Source organism: Neolamprologus brichardi, chromosome 22 (assembly GCF_056152115.1).
Source record: "Neolamprologus brichardi isolate AB-2024 chromosome 22, ASM5615211v1, whole genome shotgun sequence".
Taxonomy (NCBI): Eukaryota; Metazoa; Chordata; class Actinopteri; order Cichliformes; family Cichlidae; genus Neolamprologus; species Neolamprologus brichardi.
This window is the reverse complement of record NC_142124.1, coordinates 5706292-5729093: the sequence shown is the minus strand read 5'-3', so window position 1 is coordinate 5729093 and position 22802 is coordinate 5706292. Positions and strand designations below refer to the sequence as shown.

At 38.1% G+C, this 22802-nt stretch overlaps 1 protein-coding gene and 1 pseudogene across 1 annotated transcript; one reads left to right on the top strand and one right to left on the bottom strand.

The window, feature by feature from the left end:
- Positions 1-7535: 7535 nt before the first annotated feature.
- Positions 7536-12466, bottom strand: LOC148096646 (uncharacterized; annotated as a pseudogene).
- A 4973-nt stretch (positions 12467-17439) lies between these two features.
- On the top strand, positions 17440-22709 carry LOC148096645 (major histocompatibility complex class I-related protein 1-like). Its single transcript, XM_087834743.1, has 6 exons — positions 17440-17722; positions 18167-18445; positions 18937-19257; positions 22226-22330; positions 22511-22531; positions 22615-22709. The coding sequence occupies exons 1-6, from the start codon at positions 17524-17526 to the stop codon at positions 22707-22709; spliced, it is 1020 nt and encodes a 339-aa protein (XP_087690869.1). The 5' UTR covers positions 17440-17523.
- The last annotated feature ends 93 nt before the right edge of the window (positions 22710-22802 follow it).

Here is a 22802-nt window from a genome sequence, read left to right as displayed (position 1 = left end):
TGTGAACGTTACCGTTTTTCAGCACAATCTATAATTTATTTGAATAACATCCTCAGGCCTAATATTGCTCATGTGACACATCGCGGACATTCTCTCAGTTCTGTACATATTATTTGTATTGCACTTCGTTTTTTTGCAAACGGGAGCTTTCTGTATAATATTGGTGACGCTGAGCACGTTTCCAAGGCTACCGTCTGTCGGGCAGTCAGGAATGTTACAGTTGCACTGAAACGTCTCCTGTACTCGTTTGTGGTGTTCCCCGGTCATAGACCCACAAGATTTATCAAAGAGGGATTCCACAAAATTGCAGGTATCAGGATGAACAAAACTTAATTCATGATGTGGTGATACTTGAACTACTACTTAAATTTTACATTTATTTTCAGGATTCCCAGGCGTGATTGGCTGTATAGATGGCACTCACATTCCAATCATTGCTCCTTCAGTAAATGAAGGAGACTATGTGAACAGGAAGTCTTTCCACAGCATTAATGTACAGGTACATAGTTCCCTGTAGCATTTCAAACTAACAAATTATTTCATTATAGTAATGGATGCTAATTTGTGTTCTCTGCACTGTGAAGATCATATGTGATGCTGCCAACATTATCACAAATGTGGAAGCCAAGTGGCCAGGCTCTGTTCATGACTCAAGAATTTTTCGTGAATGTACACTGAGCACAAAATTTGGACATGGTGAGTTGAAAGCAGTGATCCAAACCATGAACATCCGGACCCTCCCGCGGACATACAAGATGGAAGAGCAGTCAGAGACACCATATGTCACAATCATTTCCTTTGACCCATCACCTCAACATGTTGAAAGAAGAATAAACAGATTTTTTGTTCAACTGGCTTTATTGGTCGCCTGTATTTCCTGTACACAAAGTATTAATAAGTATATTATTATGTTGTTCAAACACTGAAATAATTCGTCCATCTCTGACCACTTCACCCACCCTTAACTGATGTTCCAGCAGTAAAATCTCAGTCTTGGTCTTTTGGATCTGCTGCTTGAAGTGTTCCATTTCCAAGTCGCATTTTTTTTATTTTCTTGATCAAATAGGTCTTGTACAGCTGCTTTACAGGGAGCTATTGAAACACAGAAAATAGCATTGACATTCATAGTACATGCCTACTTAGGTTGGTTGTAAATCAGTGCTGAACATCTTACTGAGGAAAGGTTTGTTGGAGAAGTGGCTGGACCCTCTTCCTCTTCATTTCCATCATCACTCTGTTAGAGACATAGAAAGTCCATGGTTTTATTATAGTACCACATATTATTCAATTGTTATATTTTCCATTGTAAGATGTAAACCTCATGAAGTGTCTCTGTTGCTTCCTCCTCTGTAACAGCTGTCAATGTTTCTTCATTATTTTCCTGTAGTAAAGAAATTAACAACATTGCTGTTCTACTGTAAACTCATATAATCTGTGGAGTATTAAGAGTACTCACAACTGCATGTTGGTCTGGCTCAACAGGAGGCTGCACCAGATGCAGTACACCATCACCATCAACTGGTAGAATATGAGGTTTATACAGGTCACTTATAACTTACAAGGGACCAAATGGCAATTAACAAACATATACCAATCACCTTACACTTGATTGTCATTATGCTCTCAAAGACAACCAAGACTGAGGGAAGGCAAAATCAGTAGGAAAATAATTCATTATGGTAAAGAGTTTATCAAATGAATGAGTAGCACTGCAAAGGTGACTGTGAAGAAAGGATGTATGCACATCATGTATTATTTTGAATTTACCTCTTATGTAGGCACTTGTGTCTTGTGGGGTTATTGACTCAGAGGATGTCCCCGCAGAGATGCCTTCAGCCACAGGGCGCCCACTGTTTTGGCTGAGGGCCAACTGCTCAGCCTCTGTGAGTGGTGGTGGTGGAGGACCCCCATCTGTTTTTCGGGCCTCCGCTTTTTTTCTGTTGGCTATAACGGGTCACATTTGAGCATACAGAGTAAGCAAATATGTACTTGTAATGTGCTCAGATAATTTCAATAAGTGCTTACAGAAAGAAAATTAATGTAGCCTCTAACTGCAATTGATTTACATAGGACAAACAGACCAAGCACTATGGCTCATAATACAATTACACCTTACCTGTTTCGACTATATTTTTATATTTCATTTTTACTTGCTGCCAGGAACGTTTGGGGCCTGTTGGGTTGCACCTGCGCTCACATCACATCACAAAATGAAATGTATAAAATAAAAAATAAAATAAAATAAAATAAAAAAAACTTGTTAAATGGGTGGAAATCCCTAGATCAATGTTTAAATTAACACTCACGCATTGACTCTGTCGGCTATGTTTTGCCATGCATGCTCCCTTTCTTTTGCAGCTGAGGCTGTGTTACTTTTTTTCCGCAAAATTTGCATGTTATCGGCATATGCTGCCATCAGAATTTCGGCCTCAAGCGCTGTAAAATACATTGACCGCGCCTTCTTTCCCTCCGTCTCCATGGTGACTCGCTTAATCTGTGCTCCACTAATCAGGGCTTTATGTATCCTCGTGCGCGCGCTTAACTTGGGGTTAAAGCAACTCCGCGTTGATTGAACTAATTGTTATCAGCCTTTCTGAAACCGAATATTCCAAGTTGGACAGTTCGGGGTTACTCAACCCTGAGTATCATTTTTAACTCTGAGTTTTCTAAACCCGCTTTCTGAAACAGACCCCTGTTCTTAGCACTAGTGATGGGCAGATGAAGCTTCATGAAGCACTGAAGCTTTTCATCCATTTGGTTCACCCCAGCGCAAAGCTTCTTGAAGCTTCATTTGCTCTAGTAGGACATCTACTGGATGTATATGACATATCCCCATATACCAATGTGTGCTCACAGTCCACTACACTAGTGTGTGAGTTCACTCTACCAGTTCTGCCCCTAGAAAAAGCCTCTCCTGCTCTTGATCTTGATCTTAACTTTGCTGTGGTGGCCCAGTGTAGAGATTTATTAACCATGTGACTGACTCTTTTAGTTCTGCTTTAAGTGTAAATACAACAGGTCTTACTTTGCTTTTAAAAATAATGTAAATGTAATCTTACCTAGTGATGCAGAGGTAACATGAACACTAATATGAACACTATTTTCATCTCAGTTTGAATTAGGGGGGTTATATGTATTTGTATTTGTTCCCTTTCAGATGAGGTCTGGGCTAGAGCTACTACAGCTGTGGCAAAACAAGTGTAATATAAAATATGTGTAATGTGTGCAATATATCACAGGAAGACTTATAGACATTTGAAAAAAAAAAGTCATTTAGGTGCATACGCTGCCATTTTTGAAATAAAAAGGTGAATCATTTCCAAAAGATAAAAGACAGGTGGTCTACACAGCTTATTATAATACAGATCAACATCACAAATCACAAATATTTGAAATAGTATTTCAAATAAAGATATTTCTTTTCCATTTGGGATATTAAGAGCTATCAGTTTATAACGTATTAAATTAAATGCTCTTTTAGTACTAAAGGTTGACAACAGTATCCTGAACTGTAGGAGCTTGTGAGCTGAATGATATGGCAGTTAATGTAAAATGCTGTTTTACCTGGGGATGAAATATAAGAATACAATGTACCAGGGGCGATTTTAGCCCATTTTGGGCTTGATCAAATAAATCAAAGCACCCCAAAAGATTTCTTACTTTTTTTTGTCAATATTTGCTGTTTGTGTGACACACTACTTGTCACGGCTGGCGGGGTGAGCCGTGTGGTGTGGAGGAAACTGAGGACCCAAAATGCAGACAGCCGATATGATGATGAGAGTGAGGGTTTAATTTACAAATGACAGAACTGAGGGTAGGCCAGAACATAAACCTAAACTGGGTGAGCTAAATAACAAACCGGATCATACAAATGGGGTGGGAGGCAGAGAGACACAAACGAGGAACAGACACCATGAAACACAGACCGACACCCACTATATATACACACACACAGGGTAATCGGGTAATGGCAGACAGGCGGGGACACAGCTGGAACTAATGGACATAACGAGACACAACCCTACAAAGTAAAACAGGAAACACACAGACTGTTTTACATAACAACACGGGGACATGAACAGAGCACCGAGGGAGACGCAGGTAGGGAAAATAAACACAACCAAACCCCAACCACCAATACAAAACAGAATAAACTAGAAAATACTAATAACAAACTCAAAGCGCTGGGTCACCGACCCAGGACCATGACACTACTACAAATATAAAAAGCATACAGTACTTGGTTGAGACGTAACATTTTCAACAACCATTCCCATGTTATTACGGTGTATCCATATAAATGGCCCACCCTGTACATTTTGTTTCAAAAACTTACTCAAGTAAATGTAACTTGTTACTACCCACCTCTGGCCGTGATGCTTCAACAATCCATCAAGCGGTGCAGCTTTGTAGCTTACCGAAGTTGTACTAAAACATTTGGACAGATTTTTGAGCATCATGTACCAAATGAAATCAGTTCGAGGTCAGAATGCAAAAACAGAATTCATACATAAGGCAAACGTTTGAGGAAATGAAAGGATTTTAAATGTGCCTTATAGTTTGAAAAATACGTTACTGAAAAAGTTCTTGTGCTTAAAGTGCTTCACTGAGATGAAATTTAAACTTAAAATATCTCAATATCTCAAGATATATAAAATAAAAAGAAATTCAAAATTAAAAGAACATCTGAATATCTGAACATCTTACCTTGGGCATGGGCATCTGAGACTATCTTTGATTGGTTTAGACCACGATAGGGGCATAATCTGCATCTGTTGTTGACCACACAGAGACTTTCAGAGTTGCTGAGACTTTTGTTTTTTACTCGAACGGCTGGTCGCACCGGTGTGACCTGGGATTTTTTTTTTGTGGCACATTGGTGGAACATGCTATTGGATTATTGTGGGAATTCCCTACGTCATTTCCCCTTTCTGCATGTCTGTGCAGAGCATGTACGTGACACACAAATCAATTGAACAGTAGCAGCACGGAGTCGGTGGCGCTTCAACGGCGCTTTCAGCTACTCTATGCAGCACCTTCATGATTGGTTTAGGTCATGATATGGGCATAATGTTGTCTGCTGTTGGCCACACAGAGACTCTCAGAGTTGCAGAGACTCTTTTTCATTTTACTGAAAGTTTATTTAGTCGCTCAATTGAGACATTTGGTCACGTTTGCGACCAAATTGGTTGCATTCTAGAGCCCAGATAGATAGATATTAGTTTTACTTTAGTTACCAATAGAATAGCTGTTCTGTAATAAATGAGTGCATAGCACACTGATGATTAGTAAAAATCAGCTGATGATCCAATGAAGACACTCTGAGCAAACTGACTGAATGAAGCAGAGATTTTATTGACAATTGATAGAAAAGTACATCAAGCAAGAGATGATTTCACTTGGAAGAACAGAATATAGAGAATTTCAACAAATCAAGTCCAACATGAAAGGATCCAAATGTTTCCAATCAGCCTCAGTCATCAGAAAAATTTGAAGCAGTCATTCAGAGCATGAACATACGTGAAGAATCCAAGGTGTCAATCAGATGAAAGAAGATCAGATTTCAGGACTGGAATCTTCACAAACACTGAAGATTCAAAGACTGAAGATTTTTACACTGTGTCTGAGGTCAGTGTCTCTAACAACCTCTGTGTATCCAACCTCTGTTGGAGTATTTCTGGATCATGTCAGTAACATGTTATTGTCCCACATCCACTTTAGGGACACTGAGTCACCATGAAAAGAGCAGCAGAATAAAGCTCACACTGACAACATTAGAACAACATTAGAACAACGTGACAGAAACACGTGTATTTTTGGAGAACACAGAGTGACTTTGTGTTTAGTTTGTGACATCAGGGAGGAAGGGGAGCTGTTGTCACACACTGCTGTAAAATCACGGGGCATCCGCAATGCATTTAAAGCACAGCAGCTCCAGCTCTGCTCTGCATGATGACCAACTGAGGACACTGATCAATTGTAACTGTCATGAAAGTAGAAATTAAATCAAATGAAAATATTTGTGTACAGAGGTACTCAGCATATAAAAGTAAATGTGACATTTCTTTTTAAAAAACAAAACAAAACACTGAAGTTCAATAAATTCACAATATCACCAAGCAACTCAAAAACGTTATCTTCACACAATAACAAATTCCATGAATACAGCAGATTATTAGCTTCATATAGTGGAACCCCAACTTATGAATACCCCATTTAACAAAAAATTCAACAGCAATATTTCTGCCCGTGTTACGGCAAAATGCCCGCTTAACGAAATCCGCTGGCTCTGATTGGCTGAGCCAAGAATGCCTACAATGCCCACAATGCCTTCCGAATCATGCGGCAACCCCCTTGGCTTTCGTACTTGTGCGCCGCTGTTCCACTTGAACAACGTACTGTTGTTGCAGTTAGCAATTAGCCTATAGCCTATCATTCACTCTAAAGGTGCGATGGGTTCTTCGACTTGCGAAAATTTTCAACTTACGAAAGACCCTCGAGAACGAATTAATTTCATAAGTCGGGGTTTCACTGCACTTTAAATTCTGAATAATATGCTGGCTTTTACTAATTTTTAATCTACAAATAAAAGAATAAAACTTGTTTCTAGAACTGCTTAAAAAGTATAGCCATGCATTAAACACAGTAACAAAATAAAATTCTTATTTTTGTCCCAAGATTCAAGAGATTATATGCAAATCTTGTTGATTTCTTTATAACTGTTGGTTGATTTGGTCTGCAGTAAGTCATCTATTCTCAATGAACATTCTTTAAGATAACATAAAATAAGCCAGACAAGCATAATGAAGGTAAAAAGTAAGTATTAACAGAGAAGCCACAGAGCATCATGTGGGACGTATTTGCGCCCAGGCTGATTCTGTTGCAAAAGAGCTGTTTTCTGCACTTAGATACCCCACACCAACATCTACAAGGAAGAAACTAAAAGTTACTATACAAAGGCTTAAATCATCAACTGCTCTAACTACCTGGTGTACAGGAATAATGGTTCAAGGTGTGACTTACCAATCAGCCTGCTGGGCCATTTAATGGTTTGATTGAGCAAGCTTCTGTTCTTTATATATAAATACCCAAATCATGACACCATGGTAAAAAGCACAGTAAAATAAAATCATCATGAATTTGTCAGTATGGAAATGAGAATGTTTCCTTAAACATGAAAAATTTTGGTGCCCTTTTTTAAATTTAAAATCACAGTTTGCTTCATTGTTCAGTTTTCAGTCAATCATTGTTCCAAGATCTTTATACAATGGAACACAGTCCACTGTCTGACCCTTAATGAACATGACTATGTGTATGTTTTCTAAATTCTATGACCAAGAATTTTGTCTTGGGATATGTTTAACTGAACACAGGACCCATCACATCATTTAGTAAAATTGTCAAATTGTCATCCATGGTTGGTCTCATCATCTTGCAGCCAATTAACAATAAAAGTCACTGATACGTTTAAATGATAATTGACTAAATAAGTAAGTGAAAAACTGCTTCAGGCATTTCCTTTTTCAGAAATACAGTCATGTCATGACAATGTTTGTGATTTGAGTTGATTTCTACTTCGCTGTCTGATTGTTTGTCTTCTTGTTTCAGAATTTTTTTCCAGATTTTTTCATACCTGTAAATAGATACTGCAGAGCTGCTGTGGTTCCTTCATCCACTCTGCTTCTCATCTCCTCCAGTTTTTGGACCTTCCCTGTGTCTCCTTTCTCCCTCATCTTCTCAATCAGCACGTCCAAGTGTATAACAGTGGACAGAGAAAAATCATTCAAGGCGATTTGTTGCAAATTGACAACATGTTGGTAGGATTCATCCAGCCACTGTGACTTCTCTGCTGTCAGTCGGTTCATTTCCTTTTCTAGATTTTCCAGAAGGCTTGACTTTTTATCACTTTCTGTTTTATTCTCTTCATATTTATTTTTCATTTTGTCCTCAGTCATCTCAGCAGGTCTAGTCTTGGTCACATAGATCTTCCTTTCTTTCACGTGATCTGATGCAGGACACTTGTTGGCACAAGCAGTGCAGTGCAATGTTCTATTTTCTCTTTTCTCCATCACCTCACAGTGTTCAGGATACCAGGCAATTGTGCATCCAGGATAGTGACAGTTCTCCTCACATTTGCTACAGGTGACGGCTCCTGCATAGCCACCAATCAAGCACCACCACCCAACTTCAATATCTTCTTTAACTTTGTAGGTCTCATTAAATTTTATAGTGAAGTTCTTATTTGTCTTCATCTCCTCTTCATGTTTCTTCAGTTCGTCTTTAATCTGTGTGATTTGTGTCTGTTTCAGTTCAATAAACTCGATCCTCTCTAGCAGGTTTTGGATGCAGGCTGTCAGTCTGATGCGTTCATTTAACACTTTAACAGTTGTCATCAGTTTCTGTGGTGTAATATTTACTAAAAAATGTGAAAATTGACTCATTCCTTCCTCTGATACACTCCATGCCATTTCCAAGCCCTTCTTATTTATCTTTGTTCTTTGTTTTTTTTGTTGGTTATTGAACATGAAGTAAACAGGTTCATTCTCATCTTTGGCACATTTAATTTTTGCAGCTTCAAGAGCTTCAAGAGCATTTTCAGGTGTTACACCATCTGAGTGTGTGATGAGTGCTACGATGTTTTTCTCCAAGTTTTTTCCAAACAGAGACGTCACTGAATTAAAGATGTATCCCAGTCTGTCACTCAGCCAATTATCACTCGCCTTCATTACCAGACCCACTGCATGAACTTCTTGAACACCATCATCTGATCGAAATAAATCCAATAATCTTTCACTAACAATGACATCATGTTCAATCCCTCTTGTGTCTCCGTATCCAGGAGTATCGATGATGGTCAGAGAGTAGGGCACAGTCTCATCTTCAAAACCAAAGATCTCGTAAACGATCACATCTTCTGTCTGACTTTCTGCCTGACTTTTCTCCTTCTCCTCTACAATCTGAAACCAGACTTCATCCTCCCACTTCACTCGCATGCTGTAGTTGATCAGAGCGTTGATCAGAGTAGATTTTTCTGTTCCTGTTTCACCCACAAGTAAGATGGTTTTATTTATCGTGTCTGGATTTTTTTCCCCAACAGTGATTCTTGTCAGAGTTCCAAACTTCTCTTTCTTTGGTCTCAGCTGGTAGACAGCAGGAGTTCCTGGATGGATCAGAACACTATTGGTAATGATATCCTTGTGTTTTAAGGAGCTACCACTTGTCCTGAGAACAAAAAAATACAAATCAGTTAACTTTTGTTTATTTTGTGACACAAGCCACACATTGAAGACAATTATGCACATTCCAACATACAGACACATAATCAACCTACTTTTGTAATCTGCTGATTATCTGCTGTAATATGATCTCCTCTATGGTATCAAAGGCTTCATGTTAGTCTAGTACAGTGGTTCCTAGAGGTGGGAATCACCATACATTCAACGATACGATATTATCACAATACTTAACGCATGATACGATATTATTGCATTTTTTAAAAATATTTTGTGATATTCAGATTGTACATAAAGGTAAACTTTATCAATATTCATTTTATCTGATATCAAAGTCTCACACTCAGTCTTTCTCTCATTTCAGTTTTATTGTTGACAAACTGAACGGTTTGTATTACAGTCTAGTCCAACTTAACTGAATCAACCACCTGGTACAATTATAGCTATTCTGAACTATGCAGTTTATGAAAACTATGCAGCCTCTTCAGCAACTGAAGAATTTGAAAGTAATTAAAACAAAATCTAATTTTACATTAAATAAAAAAGTTTTAAACTTAATTAAAAATAAAACATGTCTTAAATTAAAATAAGTAAACTGTCATGTTTATTGCTGCCATAAAAAAGTTAAACACATTTGGACAGTGAAGGAATGTCAGGATTCTTGCTCAGAAAAAGGATCAACATGCTCTGAAGTCAGAGCACAAAAACCTTTTTGTAACAAAATATCGATTTCTGCTGTCCCTGTATCCATACATTAGCAAACAAAATATCACGATACTACACAGTATCGATTTTTTCCCCCACCCCTAGTGGTTTCCAAACAATTTTTTGTTTTACAAGAAAAATCCCCCCTCCAAACACATCCTCTCACCACACACACCCATATTTTGTTTTCAAACTCTCCATTGCAGTTTATTCCACACCTCAAACCTCAAATATAAGTAGGCTGCAATAAATTCCAGGTTGCAATAAAATAAACCACTAAACAAAACATCTTTATGGTGTAATTATTTTACGTATAGTTGTTTTTTTTGTTTGTTTTTTTTTAAAACTAAGAACAACAATATTCAACAATGCTATCAATACATTTTTCAGAAAATGTCTCTCTGTGCAAAATTGGTTTAAAAACATAAACAACTGTGGAATACTGTTTGTCCGTGATTTGAACTGGAGGAACAAATTGTGGTGAGATCAGCCTGATAATATTTGTATTCCACTGAAGTCTGTTGACTCAGTGGTTTTGGTTTTTATTACTATTATTTTATGTTTAAGGTTAATTCTTAAGATTTTCTTGTTTTTAGGGTTTGGTTTCTGTTTTGTATTTTGAGCACCTTTTCTGTGCCTCTGTGCCTGCCCTGGTCCCATGTCTATGTTCCCTCCCTGTTGCCATGTCTGATGTCTCTGTGTTAAGCTTACGTGTCTTGAGTTTAGTCTGCGTTGCTTCCTGTGTCTCGTTAGCTCTGATTTGTACCTGCTGTGTTATCATCTGTTCCCCATCCTCTCGTTGTCTCTGTATCAAAGGCTGCGATTTCTGTTCTTCAGTTTGTGAGTTTGCAGACTATTACGGTTGCTCCTGAACCTGTGTCAAATTTAGACAGTTTTTGTTCTGCTCCGTCTGGGCTAGGACTTATAAACTCCAAACGTTGTGCTGTATATTCAATTGTGTTTAATTGTGCTGTTTTTTGTTTATCTGTTTTATATTATTGTGAAGCACTTTGTGGTTTTTATCCTGTGAAGAGTGCTATATAAATCAATAGAGTAAAGTAAAGTACATCTGACACTAACTCAAAGAGCTTAAAGTCTAGTTCTGAACTGTTTCTGCTTCAAGAGGCCTGCCCAGAGGCCAGGGCCTCCCCAGAGACTGAGCTGCTGATCTCAGCTGAATCTGGAACCCTGGAGGCTATGGTCTCCTTTTCCGGAAATGTAAAATAAAGATCATTTTTTGAATTTTGACCACTCTGAGCACAGTCTTTTTCGGCCACCAAAGAATGCAAAGAACTGAATTTAATACTACCTATTTTATGAATTTCTGTTCGTTACACAACTCAAGTTTAAAAATCCAAAACCAAATTCATAAATACGTAGATAAATAAATACATAAAAATAAGGAAGTAAATTAGTCCAAAACTAATGTAATGCTGTCAAAAGCATTTATTTTATTATTATTTTACTACTTTTGGCTTTGTATCTGGGGATATTTTTGACATTCATTTAATAAAAATGAACAGAGCATTATGAACCGCAGTCCGTTAACTGTCAGAAACATGACAGGATGGCTTTTAATAAAAAGTCACAGTCAAATCATTTGACAAAAAAGAAAAAAAAATTAAAAGGTTTGATGATCCTTTCTAAACTTTGAAAATATATTTGGATGCAGTAGGAGGTTAGTGTGAATGACTGATTCTTGTAAACCATTTAGTGCTTTGTTTGTTCAGTGTTTTGAGTGGACCAAATAAATAAATAAATATGGATTTTCGATATGGATTACCGTGTATGTTTGCAGATTGTATTTTTTTGTTTCATCTCTTTTTTCAGATTATAATGAAATAATAATAAAAAAAATCTTTCAATCAATAATCACATGCTGTGTGTTTCTTTACAAATTATGTGTATGTGAGCTCATATTGTACATTAAAAGATGAAGTTTCTTTCATTTCTTTTTAAATCTCAGCTGCACTTGTACTTACGTTGCCATGGTGACTGCTGAGATCCAGGTATGAGATGTCAGTGGAGTCTGTTCTCTGGATTAAAAACGACAAAAATATGACCTGAAGGATGAAAAAAGTGCAGATTTAAAAAAAAATACACATTCTTGCGAGAATCTTTCAACAACCTAAACTGGACCATTGACACAATCGATAAGTCCCAATGGTTCCTCAAAGCACCAACTCTGTACCTTTTCTGTGAGATTCGGGTCATTACGGTTATCCCAGACAGGGCGCCACCTCCAAGTTTTGTCAAATCACATCAAAAAAAAGTGTCTGCTTTCAGAAAGCGTCATACTTCTTTTAGAATAAATGGTTCAAGTTACAGATGTTAAAAAAAAACGTTCCAAAAAACCTGTCTGTCGCTAGCGACAGGTTAGGTTTGAAGGGTTACTAAATGATTACAAGAATAAATAGAATCAGTTTCTTCAATTTCAGTGGGAATTTTTTTCCTTTTTAATTTCCTGAGCTCAACATCTGAAATCATCTTACCTGTGTTGCTAGCGTCAGGAAGCTCTGTGATGAAGGCAGAATGTGCAAAGATGATTCAGCAGTTTTATATATTCCCCAGTGAAGGAGGGGCTGCAAGACCATGTGATTTCTAAGAAATCGCGGATTTAGGAGAAACACAGACACCAAAAGCCCCCCACCCCCTGGTATTTTGCAGAGGGACCTTTTTCTTTCAGTTTTATTTTGACTTTGAAGGGTTTTTATTTTTTTTATTTTTTTTTATTATACTTTATATCTGTGTGCCTATAAGTGTTGTTTTTATGGTTTGTGAAGTAGTAACATGAAAATAATGGTTGTGCTTTTTCTTTAAACTTGGTGTCTGAGGGTTATGTTATGGATTTTATTGTATAGAGTGGTACCAACTTAACAATTCTTTCTGTGAACATTTTGTAAATACCCAGTCATGATCAACAGAATATGGATGCATAGATGCTCTGAACTTTGGCAGTCAGACACCTGTAAAAGTGTCACTCCCATGCTGTAACACTAGCACATGAGGAGCAGGGTTTGACACTGTAGCGTACAGGGAGGCTCACCGATCAGACGACTGGACCATCTCACTAAATCAATCACCATATCTTTTGTTTTAGATATGTTCAACTGGAGATAAGACTCCTCACACCACTGAACAAAGTCATCAATGACTGGACCGTGGTGAGTTTCACCCTCTTTCAGTAAGCTGACAATAACAGAGTCATCTGCATATCTAATGATGGCCCTATTTTCATATCTGCTCTGACACATGTTTGTATAGATAATGAATAATAAGGGCGATGAGACGCACCCTTGAGGAGAACCTGTGGAGGAGAACACTGGGTCAGATAGAACCCCATTTATTCTCACTCTTTGTGAGCTGTCAGTTCAAAAATCTAAAATCCAGCCCACCAGGTTTTTCCTGATTTCAAACTGTTCTAAAAGTCTTTTAATTAAAATATGGGGCTGTGTTGTATTAAAAGCCGAAGAAAAATCAATGAAAAGAAGTCTTGCAAAAGTCCTTTTACTCTCTACATGTTTAAGAATCAGATTCAGTAAAGTCAAAAGTGCGTCCTCCACTCCTCTATTGGGCCTATATGTAAACTGCATTGGATCCAGCTGATGTTCAATCTCTTTCATAATCACATTTCTGATGATTTTTTTCAAAGACTTTAATTACAACTGAAGTGAGGGCAACAGGTCTGAAGTCGTTTAGAATTTTTGGACAACTAGATTTAGGGACAGGAACCACAACTGCTTCTTTCCAAAGAGAGGGCACATATTGTGTTTGCAAGGATTTATTAAAAATAACCTGAAATATAGGACTGAGTTCTTCAGCACAAGATTTAATTAGGCGGCCACTAATATTATCAGGACCCTGGCTCTTGTTCACATTAACTGTATGAAAGGCCTTTTTGACATCGCTGAGTTCAATGATAAAGTGCTGAGTATCTCTCAGTTTCTGTTTCAGTTCCAAAATATCCTCGCTAAAATCAGAAGAACTAAAACGAGCATAAAACATATTTAAAGTGTTTGCAAAATCTCTGTCTGAATTAAAACCATCTAAAATGATCTGACTACTGCTCTGAGGATCTTGAAACCTTGCTATGGTTTTCATACAAGTCCAGACAGACCCAAATTTTTTTGCAGCAAATTTGCTTTAAAGAAGGTTTTTGTAGCTCTGTTTTGCTTTCAAGATCTCGATTTTCAGGTGTTGGTGGTTGTCTCTTTTTTTTTTTTGCCTGTCCCGTTTGGTTCTTTTGCCATCAGAATTATTGTCTAAAGGCAAAGAAAGATGCCCAACAGATTTACTTTGCCAAATGGACCGTTCCAGACTTGCCGTATTGGTCTATTCGATTCAATTTTTAGAAAGAAAAGGAAGAAAGAAAGAGGGAAAGAAAATAGCGGGAAAGAGGAACGGTGATAAGGGGCAAAAAACAAAAACCAACAAAACAAACAGACAAAAAATACATATATCAATCACCTGGATCACCTGTTGAGAAAGAAAAAAGAGAAAACTAGGAAAAAGAGAGAAAACAACATCATTGCAATGATCTATGTGAATATAACAGTAAATACTAAATATTAAATATTATTGTGCAGCACGTAAGATCAACAGCGCACAGCGTGCTTTGAGGTAGGAGCCAAAAAGGGTGTAGTTTGTGTGTGTGATCACCATCATTGGATTTTGTGTTTTCAAAAAGAAGAGAGGTGAGATATTCAGATGAGCTGAGCTTATACTCTGATACAAACTGCAAAACAGAATTTCTCTGACATTCTGAAATATTTCTTCCCTTTGTCTGTGAAGGTTCTCAGTCATCCAGGTCATCGTAGTCAAAGGAGCTTGCAAAGAAAAGCGTCTGGACTTCTTTAAGTTACTTGAAGACGTTTCACCTTCATCCGAGAGGCTTCTTCAGTTCTACGGTCAAATGGTGGAGAGTCCCAGATATAAACCTGGTGGGAGTGTCCCCCCCACAGAGGGACAAAAGGACCCCCTGATGATCCTCTAATCGCCTGAGCCAAGGTGTGGAACTGGGTGTGGGTCCCAATCAGCCAGAGTTTCGGGTGAGTTCATTGTGAAACCTGGCCCCACCTTATCATGCGAATTCCTGAGGTCAGATGGCCCAGGATGTGAGTGGGCCTTAAGGCGTCTGGGAAGGGATCTCAAAACTGGATTATAGATGGCAGAGAGTTGGTGTCGTAAACCACCGCCTCTGTTCAAAGATGGTCGCTCACAGTGGACATAGATGGCTTCTTTCACTCCTCTTTCAAACCATCTGTCCTCTCTGTCCAAAATGTGAACATTGGCATCCTCGAAAGAGTGACCTTTGACCTTTAGATGCAGATGGACAGCTGAGTCTTGTCCTGTGGAGGTGGCTCTTCTGTGTTGTGCCATGCGCTTGTGAAGTGGCTGTTTGGTCTCTCCAATGTAGAGGTCTGGGCATTCCTCGCTGCACTGTACGGCATACACCACATTGTTAAGTCTGTGTTTTGGCGTTTTGTCTTTCGGGTGAACCAGTTTCTGTCTGAGTGTGTTGCTGGGTCTGAAGTACACCGGGATGTCATGCTTGGAGAAAACCCTCCTGAGTTTCTCTGATACACCGGCTACATAGGGGATGACAATGTTGTTGCGTCTGTCCTTCTTATCCTCCCTCGCTGGTGTCTGATCTTCTTTTCTGTGCCTCTTTGCTGACTTTAAAAACGCCCATTTAGGATAGCCGCACGTTTTGAGTGCTTCCTTTACATGTGTGTGTTCCTTCTTTTTCCCTTCAGGCTTAGAGGGAACATGTTCTGCCCGGTGGTGTAGGGTCCTAATTACTCCAAGTTTGTGTTCCAGAGGGTGATGGGAGTCAAACAGGGGGTACTGGTCCATGTGTGTGGGCTTCCGGTAAACTTCGATGTTGAGGTTGCCATTCTCTTCAAATTGCACAGCGCAGTCCAGGAAGGGCAAACAGTCATCCTTCGTGTCTTCCCTGGTGAACTTGATGTTTTTATCCACAGCGTTGATGTGCGCAGTGAAGGATTCCACTTCTTGTGTCTTGATTTTGACCCAGGTGTCGTCTAAATATCTGTACCAGTGGCTGGGTACTCTTCCTTTGAAAGAGCCAAGAGCCTTCCTTTCCACTTCCTCCATGTAAAGGTTGGCTACAATAGGTGACACGGGGGAGCCCATGGCACAGCCATGTTTTTGTCTGTAATAGCCTTCGTTGTATTTGAAATATGTAGTGGTGAGGCAGAGGTCTAACAGTGTGCAAATCTGATCAGGTGTGAAGTTGGTCCTGTCCTCCAAGGCGCTGTCTTCTTGTAGTCGTTTTCTGACAGTCTCCACTGCCTCCGTGGTGGGTATGCACGTGAAGAGAGACACTAATCTGCAGTGTTTAGGACCACGGTGCATCTTCCCTTATCCGCTGGTAAAACAGTGATGTTGTGGTCTTTGCTCAGGGAAGCGACGGCCTTCTTTTCTTGTATTGTGAGGTTGGACGGAGGGACTTTGGCACTGGAGAGGGTGGCTGAGACTTTCATCCTGATTTGCTCTGCTTCTGTCTGTGATAATTTATTAATCCGTATGGCAGATTCTGTGGCTGTGATGAGGTCCACTATGGACAACTGTTGTGGAGAAATGGCAAAATTGAGACCTTTGGTTAATACTCTCTTTTCAGGTTCAGTGAGATTCCTGTCTGAAAAGTTCTTAACCCATTTCTCCTGACTGTCTTCAGGTGTGTTTTCTTCTATGGGTTGTGTAGGTTCAGATTCAGAATGAGGAGTGTGTGTTTTTGAAAGCAAGGTGTGAAATTTCTTCCCTTTCTATTTCCAGAAAGAAAAAGTGAACAAAGTAAGTAAACTATTTTTCTTATTTACTCTGTATTAATGGTGTTGCATATAAAAGCAAGTCCAACAGCTGTGTGAGTAACAGTGTGTTTTGGACTTTACAGCTTCGGACAACATCTGTGGACTCTCAGAGAGACTGAATCCAGAGGCCCCGTGAACAAACACAGCACCCTATAGTCCAATATACACACCAACACATACACAAGTAACAAGCAGAGAAGATTGTTGATCATTTCATTATTTTTTATTGATAACAGTTCTTCAATTTCTGTCCAGCGTGAGTATTCAGTTGTTTTCGAAAAAGTTAAACCTGAATCTGCTTTTACTAAATAATTCTAAACACTTTCTCCTGCATCAAAATAAATTATGTCTGATATTACAGAAATTGCTCATGCTAATTTGGCCTGTCAGTCACAAAACTGACACTGCATCTCTTTAATGAGATGAAACAGCAGTTTTTGTTTTGACTAGATTTTGAGTTAGATCATATTACTAGACATGATGACAGCTTTGACCACTGATTTAGTCTTTATTTAATCCATGAAATACTCTTAAAGTAACAACTGAATTTCAAATGATCAACCTAAATATAATAAATTTCTTTGTCCTCACTTAGAAAAAACAAAGAGGACTACACCTCTGTTAGGCTGCTGACATTGTTTGCATATTTTTAACTATAAAACAATATTGTTTTTCTCACAGCAAAACACTCACTGAAGCATGTGGCCACTGGATCGTCAGGAGTCGCAAACATATCAGAGTATTTGAGTGAAATGGTGTTTGATGGCATTCAGGCGGGTTACTGTGACAGCAGGAACAAAATACTAGAACCAAGACAGGACTGGGCAAAGAAAATATTAGACGACAACCCTCAGCAGCTGAAGTCTTTGACTGTACAGTGTTTTGTGACTCTGCCAAACTTATTCCGAGCCTGGATTTTTGGTTTACAGCAGCAGTTCAACCAACCCGGAGGTAAAGTATTTCCTGTTATGCCTCATGTCAGATCATTATAAAACATTAGCTATACCAAAGCAAAACAAAACTTTATAACAAAAAGTTTTTTGTTAATCATGAAAGATTTCAAGTTTTAATTTCGTTGGCCTTTTTCTTATTTGAGACCTTAAAACCATCATAAAAATACAAAAGTTTGTGTTAAAAAATGTTAAGATTTCAATTTTACTGATTTTAACAATAATAATATAATATAATACAATATTAACAATCTTAACAATATACATATCTCTATCTTCACATTCTTCTAAACACAAATAACCAGACGTTAATTTGAATCTGCAATGTTTTTCAATTAAATTATTCAACTATTAATACTCAAATCTTGGAGAATAGTAGTGCCTCATACAATGAACAACATTAATGCAGTTCACTGCAGTCTTTGTTTTCTTTCTGTCTCTTCAGGCATCCACATTTTACAGAGTGTAAGTGGCTGTGAATGGGATGAAAGCACTGGAGAGATGATCAACTTTTTACGGTATGCTTACAACGGAGAAGACTTTCTTGAATTTGATATGAAGACATTAAGGTGGATCGTACTGAAACCAGAGGCTGTCATTACCAAACAGAGATGGGACACTGACGAAAATAGAATAAAATACACCGTCAAGTTCCTCAGTACGACTTGTCCAAAGTGGCTGAAGATGTCTTTGGAAAGTGGGAAACGTTCCCTGCAGAGAACAGGTACAGTCACATAACCTGATGTAGCTTCATGGATGCTGTGGTGTTTATTTTATGTTGCATCGTTTTCTAATAACAAATCTCTTTTAAAAGAAAATGGCAGAAAAGTTTAAGCTGATTTCATATTTAATGATTTAGAAAGTAACTGAAACTGGGCTGGATCTCCTGTACATCTGTAAGATTTTATCAACACTTCCAATTTAACGTTTGATCAGAAACATTTTCAGGCACAAGTAGAATTTTCAAACGACATGCATCAGCAACCACTCTGGTATTTCTTTTCTATTTATTGTTTAATTTTCCCAGATACATTTTTGTCTTGTATGTATGACAGTGTTTTGTCTGATGATGCTCTAATGTGTCATTTTTTTGTGAAATAAATGTCTGCAATTATTTATTAGATGTTATCAAGATGCTCTAACATTGTCAGATTTGGAAAAATAAAACCCTTCTTTTTATCCTTTTGATATTTTCTTCTCTTTCTTTTTCTCCAGTTCTTCCTTCAGTGTCTCTCCTCCAGAAGTCTTCCTCCTCTCCAGTCAGCTGCCACGCTACAGGTTTCTACCCTCAAAGAGCCGTGATGTTCTGGAGGAAAGATGGAGAGAAGATTCATGATGGTGTGGATCCTGGAGACATCCTCCCCAACAATGATGAGACCTTCCAGATGTGTGTTGATGTGAATGTTTCATCAGTCACAACAGAAGACTGGAGCAGATACGACTGTGTGTTTCAGCTCTCTGACGGCGATGACATCATCACCAAACTGGATAAAAAAGTGATCAGAACCAACTGTGGAAAAATAATACCTGTCATAGGTGAGAGAAACATTTTGTTTGCTGTCTCCAATATAATGCTTGACTTTTTTGTCCTTATTTAATCCCAGGAGGAACAGCTGTCACTGTGGGGAAAATGAATGTCTTAATTTTTTTAATTATTATGTATTACAATCATTTTCTCTCTTTCATTGTAAATATAAACTGTTACTGTTATTATTATTATTAAGAAACCCATTTTTGCAAAAGTTTCAAATCAGGTTAATTTACATAGCGCCAAATCAGAATAAAAGAAGAAAACCCCAGCAATCAAACTACTGTCTATAAGCAACACTTGATGACAGTAGGAAGGAAAAACTACATTTAAACAGGCTTAGAGAGGGGCAGCTATCTGCATCGACTGGTTTAGGGTGAGGGAGAGAGAAAAGAAGAGAAAAAAGAGAGCATGAAGCAGATAAATCACAGACTAACGTAGAAAGAAGAGAACAATGTGATGACATGTTACAGTGATATATGGGGAGTTAAGAGTAAAGAGGAAATGCTCAGTACATCACAGTGTATCACATGACTTCCTAGAACAATCTGAACCTATAGCAGCATAACTAAAGGAGGTACCTGATCTAGCCTTGACTATAAGCTTTATCAAAAGTAGAGATAGTGTCTGTCTCCTGAATCCAAACTGGGAGCTGGTTCCACAGAAGAGGGGCCTGAAAGCTGAAGGCTCTGCCTCCCATTCTACTTGTAAATACTATAGAGAGTATAGCATATATATGTTATGAGAGAAATATTGTTTCTCTTTCTCTTCTCTGTCAATATTCTCACTGTAACATTTTTAAGGTTTTTAGGAAATATTTAGGGGAAATTGATAATAATGAATGACAGTAATCCGGCTGAGAAGTATTTAATCTATGAACTAGTTTTTTAGGATCACTCAGACAGATGTTTCTCATTTTAGCAATATTGCAGACACTACCTATTAATTTAATATGAACACTGAAGGATATATCCTGATAAAACATGACTCAGAGATTTTTCAGCAAAGCCATCCAGACTAAATATCTGGTTAGAAGATTTTTACAGCCAAATGCAAGCTTCTATGTTTTTAAGATATGCTGTCAGTTTAACTAAGAGATTTGTATCAAATATGTGACAAATTTGTCATGGTCCTGGGTCAGTGACCCAGTGTTTTTGGTTATGTACTTTTACTTTTGATGGTTTTGTATTTTCTAGGGTTTAGTGGTGTGCCCTCTGGTTGGTGTCTTCCCTGCTTGTGCATTCCCTTAGTGTAGTAGGTCTGTGTTTAGTGCGCGTCTCTGAGTCTGTGTCATTACGTGTATGTGTTTCCTGTTTTACTTTGAAGGGCTCTGTCTTATGCCAGCGTGTTCTGTTTACGTTTCCCCTGCCTCGTCAGTTGTCATGTATTCCAGGTGTGTTCCCCTCCTGTTTCCCATCCCCTGATTCCTGGCGTGTGTATTTATAGGCTGTGTCCCATTTCAGGGTCTGCACGCTTGAAGTACGCGCACTACGCGTACTACGTACGGTGCGTACTATAAGTACGAGAAGTGCGGAAGTGAGAGGCTTGTGAAATGGGACGGTATATGCTTCGTCGCGCTGTTCAGGTTGCCTAGCAACCATGATACTAACCGCGAGACACGTTACATACAGCTTTGTTTGACATAAATGAAGGAGAAAATTGTTTTGTTGGTCAATCATTTTTGTCATGACACCACTTTGATTAGTTGAGTATCTGAGGCTGAGACCGCAGGACTGTAAAACATGATTCAAGGGCTTCATTTCTGTACTGAACAGTCATTTAAGATTAGCTAGTAAATAACAATTAGCTAATGTTGTTCATGAGACTAAAATCATCTCACTATGATAATGTAAATATAATATGGCCAATATTATAGTATTGTCAGATTATTATGATATATATATATATATATATATATATATATATATATATATATATATATATATATATATATATATATATATATATATATAATCTATATCACTGACTTTCAGCTTGTTGTGTTTGTGGATATATGACTGACTTTAATTATCCATAAAATCATCAGATTCTCTGTGAGATTAAGGTCGACTATATGTATATTTAGAAGTAGAGGCTTTAAAACCAAGTTAATGCTGAAAGTACAAACATCACTAATGTCACATAACTTTGCCGACATGTGGCCAACAGCAATGTTTTAATGTTCTTCATTATTAAACATTCGCACATAAATAAGTGACGTCATATTCAGTACTTACTTTTGACAGTTCACCTTTCGGCCGCTCCCTTCTGCCGTATTTTGCGGCAAAATTATCCACACCCACCGCTGCGCTATGAATTGTGGGATATATGGGACCACGAAGCGTGCACCGGACCACGCTTGATATTTGGGGAAATCGACCGCGCATTTGGAGTATGCATTTGAAGTACACTTCGAATTGGGACAGCCGTCGTCGCGTGGCGGTGACGTAACCGCACTTAAAATGCATACTTCAAGCGTGCAGACCCTGAAATGGGACACAGCGACAGTGTGTGTTACCTCATCCTCGCTGCTGGTTCGTCTGTGTTGTTTCCCCTCGGTCTCCCCGTATGTATTTCCCCGGACCTCCCTGCATCTTTGTTTCTGGTTTGTTTTGTTAGTTTTACCCAGTTTAGGTTTTCCTGTTTCACCCTCACCCATGCCATTGCTGTTTGTATTTTCTTTTGTTAAATAAATACTCATCTGCACCAGAGCTGCCGCAATTTGGGTCCTATCTCCAATTCCCACATCTGCCACACTGGACGTGACAAAATTACTCTTCATTTAACTAAACAAACTGAAAACTATCAGATAGATTCAAAACACTCAAAATAGAACAAATGATCAGGTAGCTGTTTTACAGCTACTCTTCCAGGATATTTTAAATATTACTTTATTTTAATATTACTCGTAAATATGTTTATTCTAACCTGCTTCATCTGCAGATTTGATCTTGTTTGTCTGTTTTTACTGAGCAGAGAATCCCTCTGACAGGATGATCTCCATCACTGCTGCAGTGGTTGTTCCAGTTCTTCTCATCATTTTTGCTGTTGTTGGATTTGCTGTTTACAAAAAGAGGAAAGGTCAGAGAATCAAAGGAGCTGAGTTTATCAATGAACCAGGACCAGCAGTGCATGGTTCAGTTATATTATTTCTTTGCTATTGTTTATATTAGACACTTTTATTTTTGAATATATATGACAGAAACTTTTATTGTAATGTAGAACAAATGCCTGAAATGATTTCTTTTCTTTTTATTTCAGGCAGAAACTCAAGTTCACCTTGTAAGTACAACTTGTTTTACTCTGATATACAGTTTATGTATTTTATAAAGAATACCAGTGATTTTCTTCTTTGGAAATAACAGTGCCTGGCAACACTGCTGAACTGTTGGAGAAACTGAAACAAGATCCACATATACAAACACTGGACCCAGAAAACAGTGTTCAAATCTCCACTTAAACGAACACATAGAAGATGTTTTTTAAATAGTTTGTTTATGTGAACTTTACTTTTTGTGGAAAACCGTTTTTCTCTTTTTGTTTTATAATCCAA